The following is a 21,006-nucleotide window of genomic DNA, read 5'->3' on the forward strand; positions in this document are numbered from 1 at the left end:
GGCCCGCGTCCGGCCCGGAGAGTCCGGGGCGCCCCCGGTGCCAGCCATGCGCCCCCGCCCGCCGCCGCCGCCGCTGCTGCTGCGCACCGGCTGGCTGCTCGCCCTCCTGGGGGCCGGGGGCTCCCTCCGCCCGCCCCCCGACGGGACCCTGCTGGTGCCCGAGGTCCTGGCCGGCCCGGAGGGGAGCGGCCAGCGGCGGCTGCGGCTGGACGCCTCGGGGCGGCGGCTGGAGCTGACCCTGCGGCCGGACAGCAGCTTCCTGGCGCCCGGCTTCGCCCTGCGGCACCTCGGGGGGCCCCGGGCCCCGGGCCCCGTCGACCGGCTGGACGGCTGCTTCTACTCGGGCCGGGTGGAGGGCCACCGGGACTCGGCCGCGGCGCTCAGCCTGTGCGGGGGCGTGCGGGGCGCCTTCTCCCTGGCCGGGGACCACTTCACCATCCAGCCCGTCGGGGCCGACTCGCGTCTCCACGTCCTGCGGCGACGGCCGCCCGGACCCCGAGGCCCCGAGTGCGGGGTGGCCGACCCCCGGACCCCGCCGCGGAGACCCGCTCCGCCCTCCGGGACCCGCCCGGATCACGGCCACGGTACCTCGTCGACGCGGAGCGCTGCGGCGCGGCCGACGGGCGGGACGGGGGAGGGGGAGGCGGCTGGAATTTCCCCGGGAACCGGGAGGGGGAAAAGTCAGTTTCCCTCCCCCTCCGGACGGGACCGGATCTCCAAGGATCCGGAGGAGGGGTAGGCTGGTGGAGTTTTCCCGGGAATTTGAGGAGGGGGTCGGGGTCGGCAACCCGACCGCTCCTCTCCGGACGGGGCTGGATCTCCGAGGATCCGGTGGAATTTTCCGGGAATGCGAGGCGGGGGAGGGGACGTTGGGGTCGGAAGCAAGGCCTCCCCTCCGGACCGGGACTGGATCTCCAAGGATCCGGTGGAGGGGGAGACCGGTGGAATTTTCCCGGGAATTTGAGCCGGGGAGACCGCCAATCTGGAGACCCACCCCCCACCCCCCCACCCCTTCTCCGTGAGCGCACGCACGCACACACACACACAACCAACCCCCCCGCCCCGCACCCCCCTCCCACCTATAAATGCAAGCCAAACTTTTCCCCGCTTTCCTGGCTTCGCTTTGTTTTCCGAGGCCCGACCTCCTCCTCCTCCTCCTCCCCTTGTCCCGCCTCTCCGGAGCGCCCGAGGTCCGTTCCCCCCCCCCCCCCAATCCCGGGGTGGGGGCAAAATTGCGGGGCTGGGGGAGACCCCCCTCCACCCCTTCCCCACGTGAAGCCTGCAGGATCGCCCCCTTCCCACCCCTGACCCCGGCCGGAATTGAGGGGTCGGCGGGGGCCTGTTGGTTCTTCAAGGTCAAACAAGGGCGCGGAGGGGGCGGCGGGAGGGGGCTTCCGCGGGCCACCCGGACTCGATCCCGGCAGCGGGACCCCCTCCCCCTCCCCCCGGGGGGCTTGGATGGAGGAACTTGGGCCCCCTCCCCTTGCCCAATCCAGCATCGCAGGGGGGACGGTCCTCCCCGACCCGCGGGGAGTGGGGGCGACTCCCGGCTCGGCCCACTGGCAGAGACCCTCCCCTCACCCCGTTTCCCCCCCCACCCCCTTGTCTTCCCTCCCCGCCTCCCCCAGCGGCCGGGCACGTCCGGAGAAAGCGCTTCGTGTCCAGCCACCGCTACGTGGAGACGCTGCTGGTGGCCGACCAGACGCTGGCGGACTTCCACGGCGAGGGGCTGCAGCACTACCTGCTGACCCTGTTCTCGGTGGCCGCCCGCCTCTACAAGCAGCCCAGCATCCGCAACTCCATCAGCCTGGTGGCCGTCAAGATCCTGGTCGTCCACGACGCCCGGCAGGGGCCGGAGGTCACCTCCAACGCGGCCATGACCCTGAAGAACTTCTGCAGCTGGCAGGCCCGGCACAACCAGCCCAACGACCGCCACCCGGAGCACTACGACACCGCCATCCTCTTCACCAGACAGGTGACCGCCGACCGACCCCCGGGGAGGAGTAAGGGGGGGGGGGTCGTCGCCGCCGCCGTGACCCGAAAGGCCTCGGTGACGATCGGAGGCCGGGGGATTAGGGCCGGGGGTCCGGCCCGGGCTCGGAACGGGGCGGGGGCGGCACCGGGCCCGTCGCCCCCGTAGCTGGAGCCCGAGGGCACGCCCCCAAAAATGGGAAGAGGGGAGCATCGGCCCCACGGCTAGGAACCGGGGGTCTCGGCCCCCATCGCCCCCGAAGCTGAAAACGGGGGGAGACGACCCGCGTCGGTCCCGAAGCTAAGAACAGAGGGGCACCGCCCCAAAAGCTAGAAACGGGGGGACGCCGCCCCCGCCGCCCCCAAAGCTAGAAACAGAGGGGCCCGGTCCCATCACCCCCCGGAGCTGGAAGACGGTCCGTGCTCGGGCCTCGTCCCCTCAGGGCCGGGGAGAAGGAATCGACGGGGGAGGGGGGGAGAACCGGACCCTCCCGCCGTCCGCCTCGGCCCTCGCCCCCGTCCGTGACCCGGTCCGCCCCCCCCTCCCCTCCCCCAGGACCTGTGCGGGGCCCAGACCTGCGACACCCTGGGCATGGCGGACGTGGGCACCATGTGCGACCCCAGCCGCAGCTGCTCCGTCATCGAGGACGACGGCCTGCAGGCCGCCTTCACCACCGCCCACGAGCTAGGTCAGTGCTCGGGGGACGGGGGCACCCGCAAGGCCGACGCCCCTCCCCGCCGATCCCGCACCCAGAACCGGGAAGACCGGCCCCGGGCGCCTCTGGCCCCCGGCCAGATCGGCGGCCGGGGCGGGGACCGGAGGCGCGGGCCAACGGGCGTGTCGGGGCGTGTTACAGGTCACGTGTTCAACATGCCGCACGACGAGGCCAAGCAGTGCGCCGGCATGAACAGCGGCTCCAGCCGCGGCTCCCACATGATGGCGGCGATGCTGTCCAGCCTGGACCGCGGTCGGCCCTGGTCGCCCTGCAGCGCCTACACCGTCACCTCCTTCCTGGACAACGGCCACGGTCAGTAGCTCGCCGGACGGTCCGGGGGGCCCCCCTCGCCTCGGGGGAGACCCTCCCCTCCCCCCGGATCGCGGTGGGAGAGGGGATCTACAGAGGAGTCAGTCCGTCAGGCGGATTTATTGAGCGCTTACCGTGTGCAGGGCACCGGAGTGAGCGCTCGGGAGAGGACGGTAGAACGCGAAACGGACGAATTCCCCGCCCACGACGAGCTTACGGTCTAGCGGTGGGGGGGAGAGACATTAACGTATCTATAGAACGCTACCTGTGTGAGGAGCGCTGTACTGATCGCTTGGGAGAGGACAGTAGACCAGACGCACTCCCAAGTGGGAACACTGCCTTGACCCACCCCCGGACCTAAATCAGGATAATTGCGATGTTTTTTAAGTCGAACCTCGGAATCGTCGACGCGGACGACTGTGGGAGAGGTTAAGCGTTCGCTACGTGCCGAGCGCTGTACTGAGCGCTGGAGGGGTTACGAGCGGATGGGGCTGGACGCAGTCCCCGTCCCACCTGGGGCTCCCAGTTTCGATCCTCATTTCGCAGATGAGGCCCAGAGAAGTTAAGCGACCCGCCCGAGGTCACCCAGCAGAAGCGGCCGAGCGGGGATTAGAACCCAGGTCCCCCTGACTTCCGGGCCCGGGCTTTCACTAGGCCGCGCTGCCTTCAGCCTACTGGGCGGACGCCGTGCTGGGTCCCCGCCGCGTAGCCGGGGCCGTACTAAATACCGAGGGCCACGGAGCCAACGGCTCCTCACCCTTGAGCCTGACCCGTCTGGACCGGGACCCCGTTACGGGCCGGGGATGTGTCCGTTTCTCGTTCGACTACCCTCTCCCAAGCGCTCGGCGCCTAGTCGGCGCTCGGTGAAGCCCCTCGGGCGAAGGAACGAGGCGCCCGCTGACCCTGACGGGGGCATCGGGGCCTCGCCGTTCTCTGGCCGCAGGGGAGTGCTTGCTGGACAAGCCCCAGAAGCCTCTACGCCTGCCGTCCGACCTCCCGGGCACGCTGTACGACGCCCACCGCCAGTGCCAGTTCACGTTCGGCGAGGAGTCCCTGCACTGCCCCGACGAGGGCAGCACGTGCGCCACGCTGTGGTGTACGGGCACCTCGGGCGGCGGCCTGCTCGTCTGCCAGACCAAGCACTTCCCCTGGGCCGACGGCACCAGCTGCGGCCCCGGAAAATGGTGCCTCAACAGCAAGTGCGTGGACAGGCCCGACGGCGAGCAGCGCAGTGTGAGTGTGCCGCCCGCCCCCGGGTCCCCGGGTCCCGGCCGCGGGGAGGAGCCCCCGGCCGTCGGATCGGGTCTGTCGGGCGCTCACGGCGTGCAAAGCGTCGTACTGGGCGTTTAGTACGATGCCGTCGGAACCGTCCCCCGAAAGCTTCCGGCGGGACCCCGGCCAGCCCCGAGAGCTTGCGGGGGGCGGGAGAGACCCCTATATCTGGGTCCGTCGGGGCCGTCGGCTCTGCGCGGGACTCCCCGCTCCCCCCGGGACCCCCGCTCTGGCTTCTCCCCGGCGGGCCCCCTTTTTTTGACACCCCCCCGGGATGGGAGACGGAGGTGGGGAGGCCCGAGCCCCACGGGCTGACCGGGCGACCCTCCCGCCCCGGCAGGCACCGGTGCACGGCGGCTGGGGGGCCTGGGGCCCGTGGGGAGAGTGTTCCAGGACCTGCGGCGGGGGCGTCCAGTACACCTTCCGGGAGTGCGACCGCCCCGTCCCCCGCAACGGCGGAAAGTACTGCGAGGGACGGTGGGTTCAGTATCGCTCCTGCAACCTCCAGGACTGCCCGGATCACGGGGGTGAGTGCCGGGGGGCTTCCCGTCCCCGGGGGGTGGGGAGGGGCGGGAGAGGGGGAAGCCCTCATCATTCATTCATTCAATAGTATTTATTGAGCGCTTACTATGTGCAGAGCACCGTACGAAGCGCTTGGAATGGACAAATCGGTAACAGAGACAGTCCCTGCCCTTTGACGGGCTTACAGTCTAATCATCCCTCACGGACCCCAGCCCGGGGGAAACCGAGGAGCACGGAGAGGCGGCCGGCCCAGACCGGAGCCCCGCCGTCGCCTTGTCCCGCCCCAGGCGCTCAGTACGGTGCTCTGCACCCAGTAGGCGCTCAATAAATACAGTTGAATGAATGAATGACGGACCCCATTCCCGTTTCCGCCGGCAGGGAAGACGTTCCGGGAAGAGCAGTGTGAAGCCCACAACGACCTGTCCAAGTCCCCCTTCGGGGGCGGGCCCGCGGTCGAGTGGACCCCCAAGTTCGCCGGAGTGTCCCCCAAGGACCGATGCAAGCTGGTGTGTCGAGCTAAGGGCACCGGCTACTTCTTCGTTCTGCAGCCCAAGGTGAGCGAGAGGCCGGCGCTGGCCGCCCGACCCCGCTCCTTCTCGCCGCGATCGCGCGACGGTACTTGACGGGCGCTTACTCTGCGCAGAGCGCCGTGCTGGGCGCTCGGGAGAGGACGATACAATGGAATGGTCGTGTCCCGTCCGGACGACGGACCTTGCCGTGTCGAGTCGGGGATGGAGCGGACGCTCGCCCCTGAGCACCCCGAGGGCAGGGATCGTGGCTGCTCGCTCTGTGGTGCTCTCCCAAGCGCTCAGTACGGCGCTCTGCAAACAGGACGAGCTCGATAAACACCGTCGAGGGATGGAGCGGGAGGAGGTTGGGGCGGCCGCCGTCTAGAAACGCAAGGGCCGTCGGACGAGGCTTTCCGAGACTCGCATGGGCGATCTCTGGGGCGCCGCCCAGATTTCCTTGGGGCACTGCCAAGAATCCCCCGGGGCAGCAGCGCGCCCACCCTCCAGCGGGCACCTGCTTAGGGCCGGTCTCGGAGGGATGAGTTTCCACCCCGGAGCGGGCCTTCCGAGGGGGCTCCGCTCCTTTTCCCTTCTGAGGGGCGGGATGAACTTTGACCTTCCCTCCTCCCCCCCCCCCCGCCGCCAGGAGGGTCCCAGGTGTCCACCGCGTCCTCAATTGGCCGTCAGATCCGTCCTCCCGCCCCTTGCCCTCTGCCCCCGGGAGCGGGGAGGCCGACGACGGGCCTCAGCGCGGGGCCCGGGTCCATCGGGTGCGAAGCGGCGTGGCTCCGGGGCTAGAACCCAGGCCTGGGAGTCAGAAGGACCTGGGTTCTAATCCCGACTCCGCCACTTGTCTGCTGGGGGACTTGGGGCAAGCCACTTGACCTCTCTGGGCCTCGAGGACCTCACCCGTCTAACGGGGATTAAGACTGTGAGGCCCCGTGTCGGACCGCGGCTGCGTCCGGGCTGATCAGCTCGCATCTAGCCCGGGGCTTGGGCCGGTGCTCGGCGCAGAGTAAGGGCTTAACGAGGACGAGTATCATCGTTGTCGTTACGAGGGAGAGGGACCGGGTCCAACCTGATTAGCTGGCGTCTACCCCGGGGCTTCGGACGGCGCTCGGCCCAGAGTAAGCGCTTACCGAGTACCGCGGCTCCGTGGTGATTATTGCGTGGTCGTTAGGTGGTGGACGGCACTCCGTGCAGCCCCGACTCCACTTCGGTCTGCGTGAGGGGCCAGTGCATCAAGGCCGGCTGCGACCGCGTCATCGGCTCCAGCAAGAAGTTCGACAAATGCGGCATCTGCGGGGGCAGTGGGTCCACCTGCAAGAAAGTGTCCGGCTCGCTGACCAACGCCAAGTGAGTGGGGGGCACGCCCCCGTCCCCCCCCCCCGGCTCCCCACCCCGGGGTGGTCGGGCCCGACCAAGCCATCCGAACCGGGGCGTCTACTGAGCTCTTTCTCCCTTCCACGCGCCGGGGGGGACGCGAGACTCGATCGGATTTACTGAGGGCTTAGTGGGCGCGGAGCACCGTACTAGGCGCCTGGGGGAGGACGGCGGTCCGGTAAACAGCCGCGTTCCCCGCCCGGGACGAGCTTACGGTCTAGAGGGAGCGAGATCGGCCCGGCCCCCTCCCCGGCCCGGTCCGTCCTACTGATTGAGCGCTTACCGTGAGCGGAGCGGTGTACCGAGCGCCTGGGGGAGTACAATCCGGTGTCCCGTCCACCCCCCCCGCAACAGGCCCGGCTACCAGGACGTGGTGACCATCCCGGCGGGGGCCACCAACATCGAGGTGAAGCAGAGGAACCCGCACGGCTCCCGCACCCACGGGAGCTTCCTGGCCCTGAAGGCGGCCGACGGCACCTACGTCCTCAACGGCGACTACACGCTGTCCACCCTGGAGCAGGACCTGACCTACCGCGGGAGCGTCCTCCTCTACAGCGGCTCCTCGGCCGCCCTGGAGCGCCTCCGCAGCTTCAGCCCCCTCAAGGAGCCCCTCACCGTCCAGGTGCTGACCGTGGGCGACGGCCCGCGGCCCAAGATCAAGTTCAGCTACTTCGTCCAGCGCAAGAAGAAGGAGTCGTTCAACGCCATCCCCACGCAGTCCGAGTGGGTGATCGAGGAGTGGGGGGAGTGCTCGGTCACCTGCGGGACGGGCAGCCGCCGCCGGCCCGTGGCCTGCCGCGACCTCCGCGGCCGCCCCTCCTCGGACTGCCCGGCCGAGCTGAGGCCCGCGGCCGTCCGGCCCTGCGCCGCCGCCCCCTGCCCGCGCTGGCGCCTCGGGGACTGGTCGCCCTGCTCCGCGTCCTGCGGCCGCGGCTTCCGCAAGCGGGTGGCCCGCTGCCTCTCCCCGGAGGGCGCCGAGCTGGCGCGGGAGAGCTGCGACCTCGCCCGGAGGCCCGGGCACCTCCTCGACCTCTGCTCGGCCCCGGACTGCGGCTAGGGCGAGGCCGGTCGGGGCTCACCTACCTCACGGACACGGGGAGGGTGACCGCGGCAACCGTGGCGTCCGCCGGGACGCCCGCCCTAGCCGCCCTGGCGCGTGCGGCCTCGACCCCCCCCCGCCCCCCCTCCGGCCGCCGCGGTGCCCGCGGGCGTCCCCGGGGGCGCCGGACCGGGGCCGACCGCCGGACCCCCGCTGACCCCCCCCCCGGCGGGCTCGCCGACTACGGGTCCGCGCCGACCGCCGTCCTCGGGGGCGCCTACCGCGCCCGCCGCAACCACGGTACCGGCCGAGGTCGGCGGCACCCCGCCTCTCCCGAACGCGGGCGCCCTCGGGGAGGGGGCCGGGACCGGGGGGGGGGCGGGGGATTCTCTCGGCAGCGGCGGTCCCGGCTGGGGGCCAGCGGGTCCACTCCCGGCCGGGCGACGTCCGGCCCCCGCCCGCGCGGAGGCCGACGCGCACCTCTAGGTCGGGGGCCGTACTTTATAAGTATTCAGCGACCACCCTTTTCCTTCCACGAAGGATCGTATTTGTCATAATGAATGCATATAATGAACCTATTTATTTTTATACTTCTTGTCTGACGTGATCCTCTAAGTTATCACTTTTTTTTTTAAATGGGCATATACTGAGAATAGAGTATTTATACCGGCTATGTTACTAGAAGTAATAAAAGGACACTATGGACTTGGGAATGTCATCCGTTCGTTGTCGTGTTGATCGAGCGCTTACTGTGGGCAGGGCGCTCTACTGAGCGCTCGGGAGAATCCACTAGAGCAATGAAACACAAAAAAAAACCCCGGTCCCCTTCCGCGTGACTTTCCCGTCAGGTCCATTCCACTGGGCCACGCTGCTTTCTACAGCAGAGTGTTCTGCACCCCATTAAGCACCCAGCACAGCACTCTGCACACGGGAGGCATCCAGCACAGTGCTCTGGGCCCTCGGGGGAGGACAAGGTGTTTCCCTCGTCCTAATAATAATGGTATTTGTTAAGCCCTTACTATAGGTCAAGGGCTGGGGTGGATACGAGCTAATCGGGTTGGACACAGTCCCTGTCCCTTATGGGGCTCACGGTCTCGAATCCCCATTTTACAGATGAGGGAATCGAGGCCCAGAGAAGTGAAGTGACTTGCCCGGGGTCACGCGGCAGACGCCTGGCCGAGCCGGGATGAGAAGCTTTATGCTGGGCCGGGGCCCCGGGAGCGCGGAGTCTTAGCGACACGGCGGGGGTGAGGAAAGCCCGTAATCTTTGGACTTTCGGTTGGCCTAGACGACCGCTAATGAAAGAGCACCGCTTCTCCTCGGAAGCCACAGCACCCGCGTGGTAGGGAGGGAGGGAGGCCGGGAGGATGGGTGAGGGAGGTCAGGAGGCCAGAAGGGAGGCTGGGAGGGAAGCCAGGAGCCCGGGAGGAAAGGAGGTTAGGTGAGGGAGGTCAGGAGGCCAGAAAGGAGGCTGGGAGGGAGGCCGGAAGGAAAGGAGGCTGAGTGAGGGAGGTCAGGAGGCCAGAAAGGAGGCTGGCTGGGAGGGAAGCCAAGAGGCCGGGAGGGAAGGAGGCTGGAGGAGGGAGGTCAGGAGGCCAGAAAGGAAGCTGGGAGGGAAGCCAGGAGGCCGGGAGGAAAGGAGGCTGAGTGAGGGAGGTCAGGAGGCCAGAAAGGAGGCTGGGAGGGAAGCCAGGAGGCCGGGAGGAAAGGAGGCTGGGTGAGGGAGCCCAGGAGGCTGGGAGAGAAGGAAGCTGGGGAAAGGGAGGCCCGGAAGGAAGGAGGCTGGGAGGGAGGGAAGGAAGGATGGGAGAGAGACACTGAGATAGGCCGGAGGGATGCCAAGCCCTGCGTCCCCTGCAGAGGCCTTGTCGCCTAGTGGGTAGACCACAGGCCTGGGAGTCAGAGGAGCTGGCTTCTAATCCCAGTTCTGCCACTTGTCTGTTGTGTGGGCTTGGGCAAGTCACTTCACTTCCCCGGGCCTCAGTTTCCTCCTCTGGAAAATGGGGGTTAAGACCGCGAGCCCCACGGGGAACGGGGACTGTGTCCAACCTGATTAACTGGTACCTAGAAGAGGAGCCCGTCACTGGGCAGGGATGGTCTCTATCTGTTGCCAAATTGTCCGTTCCAAGCGCTTAGTACAGTGCTCTGCGCAAAGTAAGCGCTCAATGAATACCATTGAATGACTGAAGCAGCGTGGCTCACGGGCTGGGGAGTCAGAGGTCCTGGGTTCAAATCCCAGCTCTGCCGCTTGTCAGCCGGGTGACTGGGCAAGTCACTTCACTTCTCTGTCCCTCGGTTTGGGCAAGTCACCTCGCTTCTCTGTGCCTCAGTTCCCTCATCTGTAAAAGGGGGATTAAGACTGCGAGCCCCACGTGGGGCAACCTGATGACCTTGTATCCTCCCCAGCGCTTAGAACGGTGCTTTGCCCACAGTAGGCGCTTAACAAATGCCATCATTATTATCATTACCTACCCCAGCGCTTAGGACAGTGCTTGGCACTGCTTAAAAAAATACCACAATCATGATTATGAGAAGCAGCGTGGCTCAGTGGGAAGAGCCCGGGCTTGGGAGTCAGAGGCCATGGGTTCTAATCCCGCCTCCACCGCCTGTCAGCTGTGACTTTGGGCAAGTCATTTGGCTTCTCGGTGCCGCAGTGACCTCATCTGTCGGAGAAGCAGCATGGCTCAGTGGAAAGAGCCCGGGCTTTGGAGTCAGAGGTCATGAGTTCAAATCCCAGCTCGGCCACGGGTCAGCTGTGTGACTGTGGGCGAGTCACTTCCCTTCTCTGGGCCTCAGTGACCTCATCTGTAAAATGGGGATGAAGACTGTGAGCCCCACGTGGGACAACCTGATTCCCCTGTGTCTCCCCCAGCGCTTAGAACAGTGCTCTGCACCTAGGAAGCGCTTAACAAGTACCAACATTATTCATTCATTCAATAGTATTTATTGAGCGCTTACTAGGCGCAGAGCACTGTACTAAGCGCTTGGAATGAACAAGTCGGCAACAGATAGAGACGGTCCCTGCCGTTTGACGAGCTTACGGTCTAATCGGGGGAGACGGACAGACGAGAACGATGGCAATAAATAGAGTCAAGGGGAGTGGGACAACCTGATTCCCCTGTGTCTACCCCAGCGCTTAGAACAGGCTCTGCACATAGTAAGCGCTTAACAAATACCAACATTAATTAATTAAGGGGAAGAATAGCTCATAAAAACAATGGCAACTAAATAGAACTTTAAATGGGGATGAAGCCGGTGAGCCTCACGTGGGACAAGCCGATGACCCTGGATCTCCCCCAGCGCTTAGAACAGTGCTCTGCACCTAGGAAGCGCTTCACAAATACCAACATTATTATTATTATTATTCCTATTGCTGAAGTGGGCCCCAACGTGTCGCACAGCGCTGGGCACGTGGAGCTGGCGTCGAAGACGGGCCCGCTCTTCCCTGGGCGGGAAGGAGGGGCGTCGGTGACGTCATCGCCTCGCCTCGTGACGTCACTCCCCCCTGCGCGCCCCCGCCAGGGTCCACGGGCGCGCGCCGGGACGGCGGGATGGCTCGACTTCTATTTTTCCCCCCCCTCGTGCTTCGCGCCCCGCCGCCCGAGGTCTTAATAATAATGATAATGTCGGTATTTGTTAAGCGCTTCCTCTGTGCGGAGCACTGTTCTAAGCGCTGGGGGAGACACAGGGGAATCAGGTCGTCCCCCGTGGGGCTCCCAGGCTTCATCCCCATTTGACAGATGAGGGAACTGAGGCCCAGAGAAGTGAAGTGACTCGCCCACAGTCACACAGCTGACAAGTGGCGGAGCAAAGTGCTTAACGAATACTGTTATTATTATTACCCCAGGCTTAGAGTAGTTTTTGACACATAATAAACACTTAACAAATATCATATTAAAAAAAACCACTACCAACAACACCACCACCCCCGTTTAGACTGTGAGCCCATCATTGGGCAGGGATTGTCTCTATCTGTTGCCAAATTGTACGTTCTAAGCGCTTAGTACAGCGCTGTGTACATAGTAAGCGCTCAATAAATACTATTGAATAAATGAATGAACAACAAAAACAAGCTTACGGTCCAGAGGATCAGCCAGAAGCAGAGAGGGGTGCCGCAAAAATCTGTCCTTCTGGGATGACCGTGATGTGGGGCTGGAATGAGTCTGTTTATTGTTCTATTGTCCTCTCCCAAGCGCTTAGTACAGTGCTCTGCACACAGTAAGCACTCAGTAAATATGATTGACTGATTGACCGTCCCCAAACCTAAAAGGCAGCTTTGGATACATTTGTTTTTACTCCACTGCTAATTAAGAAGGTCATTTTCAGGCAGAGTGAGTCTCCTCAGACTCTTCACTTCCCCACATCCTCTCTCACAGGGTCATGGTGGGGTAATCAATCAAAGCCGGTTATTGATTGAGCGTTTACTATCTGCAGAGCACTGTCCTAAGCGCTTGGAATGTACAATTCACTGTACTAAGCGCCGGGGTGGAGAGAAGTACATCGGATTGGACACAGCCCCGTCCCACATGGGGCGCGCAGTCTCGATCTCCATTTTGCAGCCGAGGTAACTGAGGCCCAGAGAAACGAAGCGACCGGCCCGAGGTCACCCAGCGGACAGGCGGCGGAGCCGGGACTCGAACCCACGTCTTCCGAGTCCCAGGCCGGGGCTTTAGCCGTTCCTCCCCGCCGCTTCTCCTGCGGGGCAGTGACCTACGCCCGGAGATTTCCTCAGAGGGGTTGCTCGGGCCTGGAGATGCGTTGGGAATTTTCCCTCCCCTCCCCGAAAATCCCGAAAGCCGGGCCGCGGCTGCCAGCAGACATTCCTCTTCGAGACGTGCAAGTGGAAAGTAGAAGTCAATCTCCGGCTGGCCCCGGGCCCGGGGCAGGCTGAGAGAAGGAGATGGAGACCCTCCTCGCCCCCAGGCGCGCGTAATAATAATAATAATAATAATGGTATTTGTTGAGCGCTTACTATGTGCAAAGCACTGTTCTAGGCGCTGGGGCATCCAAGGTGATCAGGTTGTCCCATGTGGGGCTCAAAGTTCTCATCCCCATTTTCCAGAGGAGGTCACTGAGGCCCAGAGAAGTGAAGTGACTGGCCCAAAGGCACCCAGCTGGCAAGCGGCGGAGCCGGGATTAGAACCCATGACCTCAGACTCCCAAGCCCGGGCTCTTGCCACTGATATCACACCCGTGATGCCGGGACACGCGTCATCTGCCCGCCGCTCGTCAGCTGTGTGACGCTGGGCAAGTCACTTCACTTCTCTGGGCCCCAGTTACCTCACCTGGTAAATTGGGGATGAAGACGGTGAGCCCCGTATCCTCCCCGGCGCTTAGAACAGCGCTTCGCACATAGTAAGCGCTTAACAAATACCATCGTCATCATCATCCGGCGATGATCCGGCGCTGGACGTGCGGCGAGGTTGGTGAGGTCAAACACTGGGTAGAAGCTTTCTGAGTTGCGCCAAACCTGGATCGCGGGGCACCTATGTGCTTGTATCCACCCCGGCGCTTACTACAGTGTCTGGCACATAGTAAGCGCTTAATAAATACCGCGGTTATTATCATTGGTGCCGTAGCTGTGCCTGATCAGCTGGACACCAGACATGTGGTGTGGGGGGAGAGCACAGGCCTGGGAGTCAGAAGGTTATGGGTTCTACTCCCCGTCTGCTGTGTGACCTCGGGCAAGTCATTTCACTTCTCTGCACCTCAGTTCCCTCATCTGTAAAATGGGGATTGAGACGACGAGCCCCACGTGGGCCAACCCCATTACCTGCTATCTACCCCAGGGCTTAGGACAGTGCTTGGCACATAGTAGGCGCTTAACAGATACCATGATTTTTATTACTGTACTAATTATCGTTATCATCACTATGGGGAGAGTCCAATATAAGAGAGTGGGTAGGCACAGTCCCTGCCCACAGCGAGCTTCCAATCTAGAGTTAGCCACAGTTAGAGAAGCAGCGTGGCTCAGTGGAAAGAGCCCCGGCCTAGGAGTCAGAGGTCGTGGGTTCGAATCCCGGCTCAGCTGTGTGACTGTCGACAAGTCACTTCATTTCTCGCCGCCTCAGTGACCTCATCTGGAAAATGGGGATGAAGACTGGGAGCCTCACGTGGGACAACCTGATGACCCTGGATCTCCCCCAGCGCTTAGAACGGTGCTCGGCACATAGTAAGCGCCTAACAAATACCAACATCATCGTCATCGTCACACGCCCGGGCACCCAGCCCCCTGGTCTCTGGTACCGGCGGATCAGATTCGCCCCTCAGCTTCCAACGAGACCCCCCACAACCGGCCATTAGCAAGCCTCGCCTGGAGTCAGCGCCGCCTTCGGTCAGTCCTATTTGTTGAGCTCTTACTGTGTGCCCAGCACTGTACTAAACACTTGGGAGAGTACAATATCAGGAGAAACAGACACATTCCCTGTCCTCAACGAGCTTAAAGACTAGGAGCCGGGAGACAGACGTGACTATAAATAAATAAATTGTTCATTCATTCACTCAATCATATTTATCGAGCGCTTACTGTGTGCAGAGCACTGTACTATGCGCTTGGGAGAGTACGAAATAACACTAAACAGACACGTGCCCTGCCCAGAATGAGTTTACATTGTAGAGGGGGAGACAGACATTAATAGAAATAAATAAATGGCAGATATGGACATGAGAGCTGTGGGGCCGGAACGGGGGGATGAGAGAAGCAGCGTGGCTCAGTGGAAAGAGCCTGGACCTGGGAGTCAGAGGTCGTGGGTTCGAATTCCCACTCTGCCCCTTGTCAGCTGTGTGACTGTGGGCAAGTCACTTCACTTTTCTGGGCCTCAGTTCCCTCATCTGTAGAATGGGGATTAACTATGAGCCTCACGTGGGACGACCTGATGACCCTTTATCTACCCCAGCGCTTAGAACAGCGTCCCGCACATAGTAAACGCTTAACAAATACCAATATTATCATCACGAAAGGGAGCAAATCAAGGTGGTGCAGAAAGAGGTGAGGGGAGAAGGAGGGCTTAGTTAGGGAAGGCTCCTGGGGGAGACGGGTCTTCGATAAGGCTTTGAAGGAGGGGAGAGTCATTGTCTGGCGGATTTGAGGAGGGAGAGTCTTGCAGGCCAGAGGCGGGACGTGGGCGAGGGGTCGGCGGCGAGACGAGCGAGATGGAGGCACGGTGAGAAGGTTGGCACTAGAGGAGCGGAGTGTGAGGGCTGCGGTGTAGAAGGAGAGAAGCGAGGTGAGATAGGAGGGGACAAGGCGATGGACTGCTTCAAAGCCACGGGTGAGGAGTTATTTTTCGATACGGAGCTGGATGGACCACCACTGGAGTTTCTGGAGGAGCGGGGTGCCGTGGCCTGAACGTCTGTAGAAGAATGATTTGGGCAGCGGAGTGAACTCTGGACTGGAGTGGGGAGAGACAGGAGGCAGGGAGGTCAGCGAGGAGGCCGATGCCGTCATCCAGGTGGGAGAGGAGGAGCGATTGCATCGACGCGGTTGCAGTGGGGATGGAGAGGGAAGGACGGATTTTGGCCGTGTCGCGAAAGGTGGGACCGGCGGGATTTAGTGATGGATTGAATTCGTGGGTTGAATGAGAGAGAGGAGTCGAGGATGAGGCCAGAGGTACGGGCTTGTGAGCCGGGAAGGACGGTGGCGCCGTCTACAGTGGTGGGAAAGTCCCGGGGAGGACGGGGTTTGGGAGGGAAGATGAGAAGTTCTGTTTTGGACGTATTAAGTCCAGTCGCCCGAGGCTCGTTCCCAGCTTCTCTGGGACCCAGGAGACCCCAAAGGCGAGCCCCGGTTTGCACCGGGGCCCTCTCGGACGTAGGTGCTGACCAGAGGATCCCCCCGAGGGTGAGTCACCGTTCTATTTCTTACGCAGTGTCCGGCCCTCCCCGGCTCCCCGCCTTCCGTCCCCACGTCCCCGACCCACGTGGGACGGGGGTTTTGTGCGTTTCGCGTCTACGGACGGACATCGGGGTCACGGCGAGTGAGGACAGACGTCCAGCTCGCCGGTGGCCCCCTCCCTCCTTGCCCCCCACGCCCGGCTGTCTATCGGTGGGATTGGCTGACCTTGGGCAAGTCACTTCACTCCTCTGGGCCTCAGTGACCTCATCTCTAAAATGTGAGCCCCACTTGGGACAGGGACCGCGTCCAACTCGCTTTGCTGGTTTCCCCCCGAGTGCTTAGTAACGTACCTGGCACATAGGAAGCGCTTAACAGATGCCGTAATTATTATTAAGTTTAGTGAAGTTATTATTACCAAGAAGTTTAGCCACTCGCCCGAGGCCGTGAACCCCTCGTGGGACAAGGGACCGCGTCCGACTCGATTTGCTTCCATCGACCCCAGCGCTTAGTACCAGGCCTGGCACGTAGTACGTGCTTAGCCAATGCAATTATTATTATTATTATTATTACGCATCGGGAGCCCCACTCCCTCTTCCTCTGAGGACCAGCACACCTCCGAAGCTCTGGGCCCGGGGGAGGAAACGGGGACTGAAAATCCTGGGTTCTCCCAGTGGGCTGCTGGAATCACCCTCGGCGAGAACCCGGGCGTCCCCGGTTCTCCGGACCCTCGCCCGCCGGGAAGGCAGCCGCGGCGAGGTCTGACGTGGGGCTAAATTTAACCGGCCGCAGCCCAGGGCGGCCCTCGGCCTCAGGGGCTTGGCAGAACCCACTCTGGCTGGGTCGTCTGAGGGGATTCTGCGGTCCCGTCGCTAATGAAAGCAGGGTGTGTGTGCTTCGATTTCATTCAGTCTTATTTATCGCCCGCTTACTGTGTGCAGACCACTGCCCTAAGCGCTTGGGAGAGAACGACACAACGATAAACAGACGCAGGCCCTTGCCCCAGATGAGTTTACAGTCTGGAGCGGCAGACAGACATTAGTAGAAATAAATAAATTAGGGATAAGGACATAAGCCGTGTCGGGCTGGCGGCGGGGGGAGCGATTAATGAAGAAAAGAAATCAGGGTGACGCAGAAGGGAGTGGGAGAAGAGAAGCACTTAGTGCAGTGCTCTGCACGCAGTAAAGGCTCGGTAAATACGATTGACTTTGAAGGGGGAGAGAGGAATTGATTTCCACCCAACCGGGATCATCTGTGCTTCAACCCAGGTCATCTGTGCCTCTAACTAGATAAATCGATGAACCACCTCGTTAAGGGCAGGCCCGGGATGGGGGCCACCAGGCAGGTCCCCCGCTACAAGGCCCGGGACTGGCCAGGTGGGCTAATCCGGCCGGGACGAGGGGTGGGAGAGACTCAGTCGGTCATTTGTATTTATTGAGCGCTCCCCGTGTGCAGGAGAACGCTGTACTAAGCACTTGGGAGAGGACAGAGGACCAATAAACCGACAGGTAGTAGTTCCTTGGCCAGCAGGGCCAGAACCTCCGGCCCGGCCGGTCTTAATCCCCTCCCCCCGAATCCCAATCCTCTTCCCCTCTTTCTGGTCCCGCCTCTGCCACTGGTTCCCGGAGGGCGGATCTGGCCCGGGTGCTCAACTTCCCTGGGCCTCAGTTTCCTCCCCTGTGGGATGGGGAGAGAAGTCGTGGTGAAGGTAGAACCAGAAGACTGATGTGTCCATGAGAGGGACTCGCGGGAGGTCCCCTTTCCGGCCTGGCCTCGGGACAAGAACACGCCCTTCAGAGACAAAGGGTGTGCGTTCTAATCCCGCCTCTGCTGGGCCTGCTGCGTGACCTTGGGCAAGCCATTTCACTTCTCTGTGCCTTAGTTCCGTCAGCTGTCAAATGAGGGTTAAGACTCGCGCCCCATCTGGGACTGTGGCCAACCTGAAATGCTCGTTTCTTCCCCAGTGCTTAGAACAGGGCTAGGCACCTAGTAAGCGCTTAACAAATACCATTATTGTTATTATTACGCGCAGGGTCCCGCTTCTGAGGGGAGCTTCCACGGTCCTCTGACGAGGGAATGGGGGATTGAGGGCATCCCAGTCCAGTGTCAACAAACCATCCCCTCCCCCCTGACCCCCGGCAGCACGAACAGCTTGTAATGAGGCAGAGAGAGGGGGGAAGAAATTCCAAATTCTTCTCATTTTTCCGCACTGAAATTGGCAGCCGAGCTGGGCCGGATTCCTCGCTGCCAGAGTTCCCATGACAGGCCCTGGAATTCCGCTCCCGAACCCTTTCCTGCCCGCGCCGGGTCTTCGGAGGGCCTGGGGTTGGCAGGACGCGGGCCGGCAGCGGGCGCTGGACGTCGGACCCCTAGCTGCCCGCTGGCCGTGGGAGAGGAGGGTGGGCTCGGGGGTGGCGGGAGAGGCCCACGTAACCGACTGAGGGCCGGGGAGAAGCAGCTTGGCCGACCGGACAGACCCCGGGGCCCGGGAGTCAGAAGGTCGTGGGTTCTAATCCCGCCAGCCGCCACTTGTCCGCTGTGTGACCTCGGGCAAGTCGCTTCCCCTCTCTGGGCCTCAGTTCCCTCATCTGTAGAATGCAGATTGCGACTGTGAGCCCCAAGAGGGGCAGGGACCCACCTGATGACCTCGTATCTACCCCAGCACTTAGAACAGTGCCTGGCACATAGTAAGCGCCTAACAAATACCATCGTTATTCATGGCGTAGTGCACAGAGCCCGGCCCTGGGAGTCAGAAGGACCTAGGTTCTGATCCCGGGTCTGACACATGTCCGCTGTGTGACCTTGGGCAAGCCGCTTCACTTCTCTGGGCCTCGGTGACTTCATCTGTAAAAATGGGGATGTAGACTGTGAGCCCCACGTGGGACAGGGACCGTGTCTGGATTAACTTGTCTCTACCCCAGCGCTTAGGACAGAACCCGGCACATAGTAAGCGCTCTACAAATACCACCGTTATTATCATGATTATTATTAAGGTCAGCTGAAGAAGGAGGGAGGTGGGACTTGAGGGGCAGGATTTGGGGGTTTGGATTAAGGGGGGGGGTGATTTGGGGCATGACATGGGAGTGTGGCCAGAGGGACGTGGCATAAGAGGTGGGTGGGATTTGGGGGTGAGGCCTGGGGGGTGGGAACTGAGGGCAGAGATGGAGAGCGTGGTCATTTGGGTATGGCCTGAGGGGTGGGTATTGGGGGGGGGGTAAATCCTGGGGGGGTGAGGTTTGAGGGGGTGGCATGGTCCGAGGGGGGATGAGGTGAGGGTTTGGGGGTGTAACATGAGGGTGTGGCCTGGTGGTTGGGGGTTTGGGGGCGTGGTAATAATGATAATAATAACGGTGGTATTTGTTAAGTGCTTACTATGTGCAAATCACTTTTCTAAGCGCTGGGGGGGGGGGGGGGGGATGCAAGGTGATCAGGTTGTCCCACGTGGGGCTCACGGTCTTAATCCCCATTTTCCAGCTGAGGTCACCGAAGCACAGAGAAGTGAAGTGCCTTGCCCAAAGTGACACAGCTGGCAAGCGGCAGAGTGGGGATTAGAGCCCATGATCTCTGACTCCCGAGTCCGGGCTCTTTCCACTGAGCCACGCTGCTTCTCTATGATGATAATGATGGCATTTGGTAAGCGCTTACTCTGTGCGAAGCACTGTTCGAAGCGCTGGTCGGGGGGACGTGGCCTGAGGGGGTGTGGTCTGAGGTAGAGGATGGGGGAGGGCTGAGGTCTTAGAGAAGCAGCGTGGCTCAGCGGAAAGAGCCCGGGCTTGGGAGTCAGAGGTCATGGGTTCGAATCCCGACTCCGCCCCTTGTCAGCTGGGTGACTGTGGGCACGTCACTTCACTGGGCCTCAGTTCCCTCATCTGTCGAAGGGGGATGAAGCCTGTGAGCCTCCCGTGGGACAACCTGATGACCCTGGATCTCCCCCAGCGCTTAGAACAGTGCTCTGCGCCTAGTAAGCGCTTAACAAATACCAACATTATTGTCCCCCGATTAGATCGTAAGCCCGTCAAACGGCAGGGAGCGTCTCTATCTGTTGCCGACTTGTTCATTCCAAGCGCTCAGTACAGTGCTCTGCACATAGTAAACGCTCGATAAAAGCGCTTAAGAGAAGCAGCGTGGCTCAGTGGAAAGAGCACGGGCTTGGGAGTCAGAGGACATGAGTTCGAATTCCTGCTCTGCCACTTGTCAGCTGGGTGACTGTGAGCCAGTCGCTTCGCTTCTCTGTGCCTCGGTTGCCTCATCTGTAAAATGGGGATTAACTGTGAGCCTCACGTGGGACAACCTGATGACCCTGTATCTACCCCAGCGCTTAGAACAGTGCTTGGCACAGAGTAAGCGCTTAACAAATGCCAACATTGTTATTAACATTATTAAATACTATTGAATGAATTATTACGGGTGGGGTCAGGGTCGGGCCCCGCAGTTCCCGCTCGTCGCCACAAGGTGGCGGGCGAGTCGCAGCCGGCCCGCGATGGCGACCCCTAGTGGCTGCGCCGCAACACGCCACCCCCCGTCCCGGGGCCGGGCTTACTCTGCGCTGAGCACTGTGCTAAGCGCTGGTCTAGATACAGGGTCCTCAGGCTTCATCCCCATTTTTTACAGCTGAGGTAACTGAGATCCAATGAAGAGACTTGCCCCAAATCACACAGCTCATCATCATTAATCATAATTATAGTATTTGTTCATTCATTCAGCCGTATTTATTGAGCGCTTACTGTGCGCAGAGCACTGTGTTAAGCGTTTACCATGTGCCAGGCACTGTACTAAGCTCTCATGTGGATAATAATCATAATTAGGCTATTTGTTAAGCGCTTACTATGTGCTAGGTACCCTATTAAGCTCTGAGGTGGATAGTAATCGGAATAAATCATAACTTCGGTATTTAAGCGCTTACTATGGGCCAGGCACCGTACTAAGATCTGGCGTGGATAATCATCATAATAAATCCTAATTATGGTATGTGTTAAGCGCTATGTGCCAGGTACTGTACTAAGCTCTAGGGGGGATAATGATAATGGTATTGTTTAAGCGCTTATTATGTGCCAAGCCCTGTTCTAGGTGCTGGGGTAGATAAAAGGTCATCAGGTTGTTCCACGTGGGGCTCACGGTCTTAATCTCCATTTTACAGGTGAGATAAATTACAGATGAGGTAATGATTGTCTCTCTTTATCGCTCTACTGTGCTTTCCAACCGCTCAGTACAGTGCTCTAGCACACGATAAGCAATCAATAAATACAACTGAATGAATGAATTGCGGTATTTAAGGGCTTGCCCGCTGGTGTGTTGTGTGACCTTGGCCAAGTCATTTCCCTGCCCCAGCCTTCTCATCTGTAAAATGGGCATCCAATACCCATTTTTGTTTGTTTACATGTTGTTTAAGTGCTTACTACGTGTCACGCACAGTCCTAAGGGCTGGGATAGATAATCCAGTGGTTAAGTTAGCGT

At 61.4% G+C, this 21,006-nt stretch overlaps 1 protein-coding gene across 1 annotated transcript in view; it reads left to right on the forward strand.

Annotated features, from left to right (window-relative positions):
- The window catches only part of ADAMTS1 (ADAM metallopeptidase with thrombospondin type 1 motif 1), a 42,158-nt gene extending 33,719 nt beyond the window's left edge, over positions 1–8,439 (forward strand). Inside the window, exons 10-18 of the mRNA XM_039914551.1 lie at positions 45–584; positions 1,629–1,975; positions 2,528–2,660; positions 2,829–2,999; positions 3,940–4,229; positions 4,609–4,795; positions 5,169–5,344; positions 6,480–6,655; positions 7,037–8,439. Coding sequence (XP_039770485.1) covers positions 45–584; positions 1,629–1,975; positions 2,528–2,660; positions 2,829–2,999; positions 3,940–4,229; positions 4,609–4,795; positions 5,169–5,344; positions 6,480–6,655; positions 7,037–7,739 — 2,723 coding nt within the window. The 3' untranslated portion in view covers positions 7,740–8,439. The remainder of the gene's footprint in view (positions 1–44; positions 585–1,628; positions 1,976–2,527; positions 2,661–2,828; positions 3,000–3,939; positions 4,230–4,608; positions 4,796–5,168; positions 5,345–6,479; positions 6,656–7,036) is intronic.
- Positions 8,440–21,006: the final 12,567 nt, after the last annotated feature.

This window comes from Ornithorhynchus anatinus, chromosome 17, assembly GCF_004115215.2.
Source record: "Ornithorhynchus anatinus isolate Pmale09 chromosome 17, mOrnAna1.pri.v4, whole genome shotgun sequence".
Lineage (NCBI taxonomy): Eukaryota > Metazoa > Chordata > Mammalia > Monotremata > Ornithorhynchidae > Ornithorhynchus > Ornithorhynchus anatinus.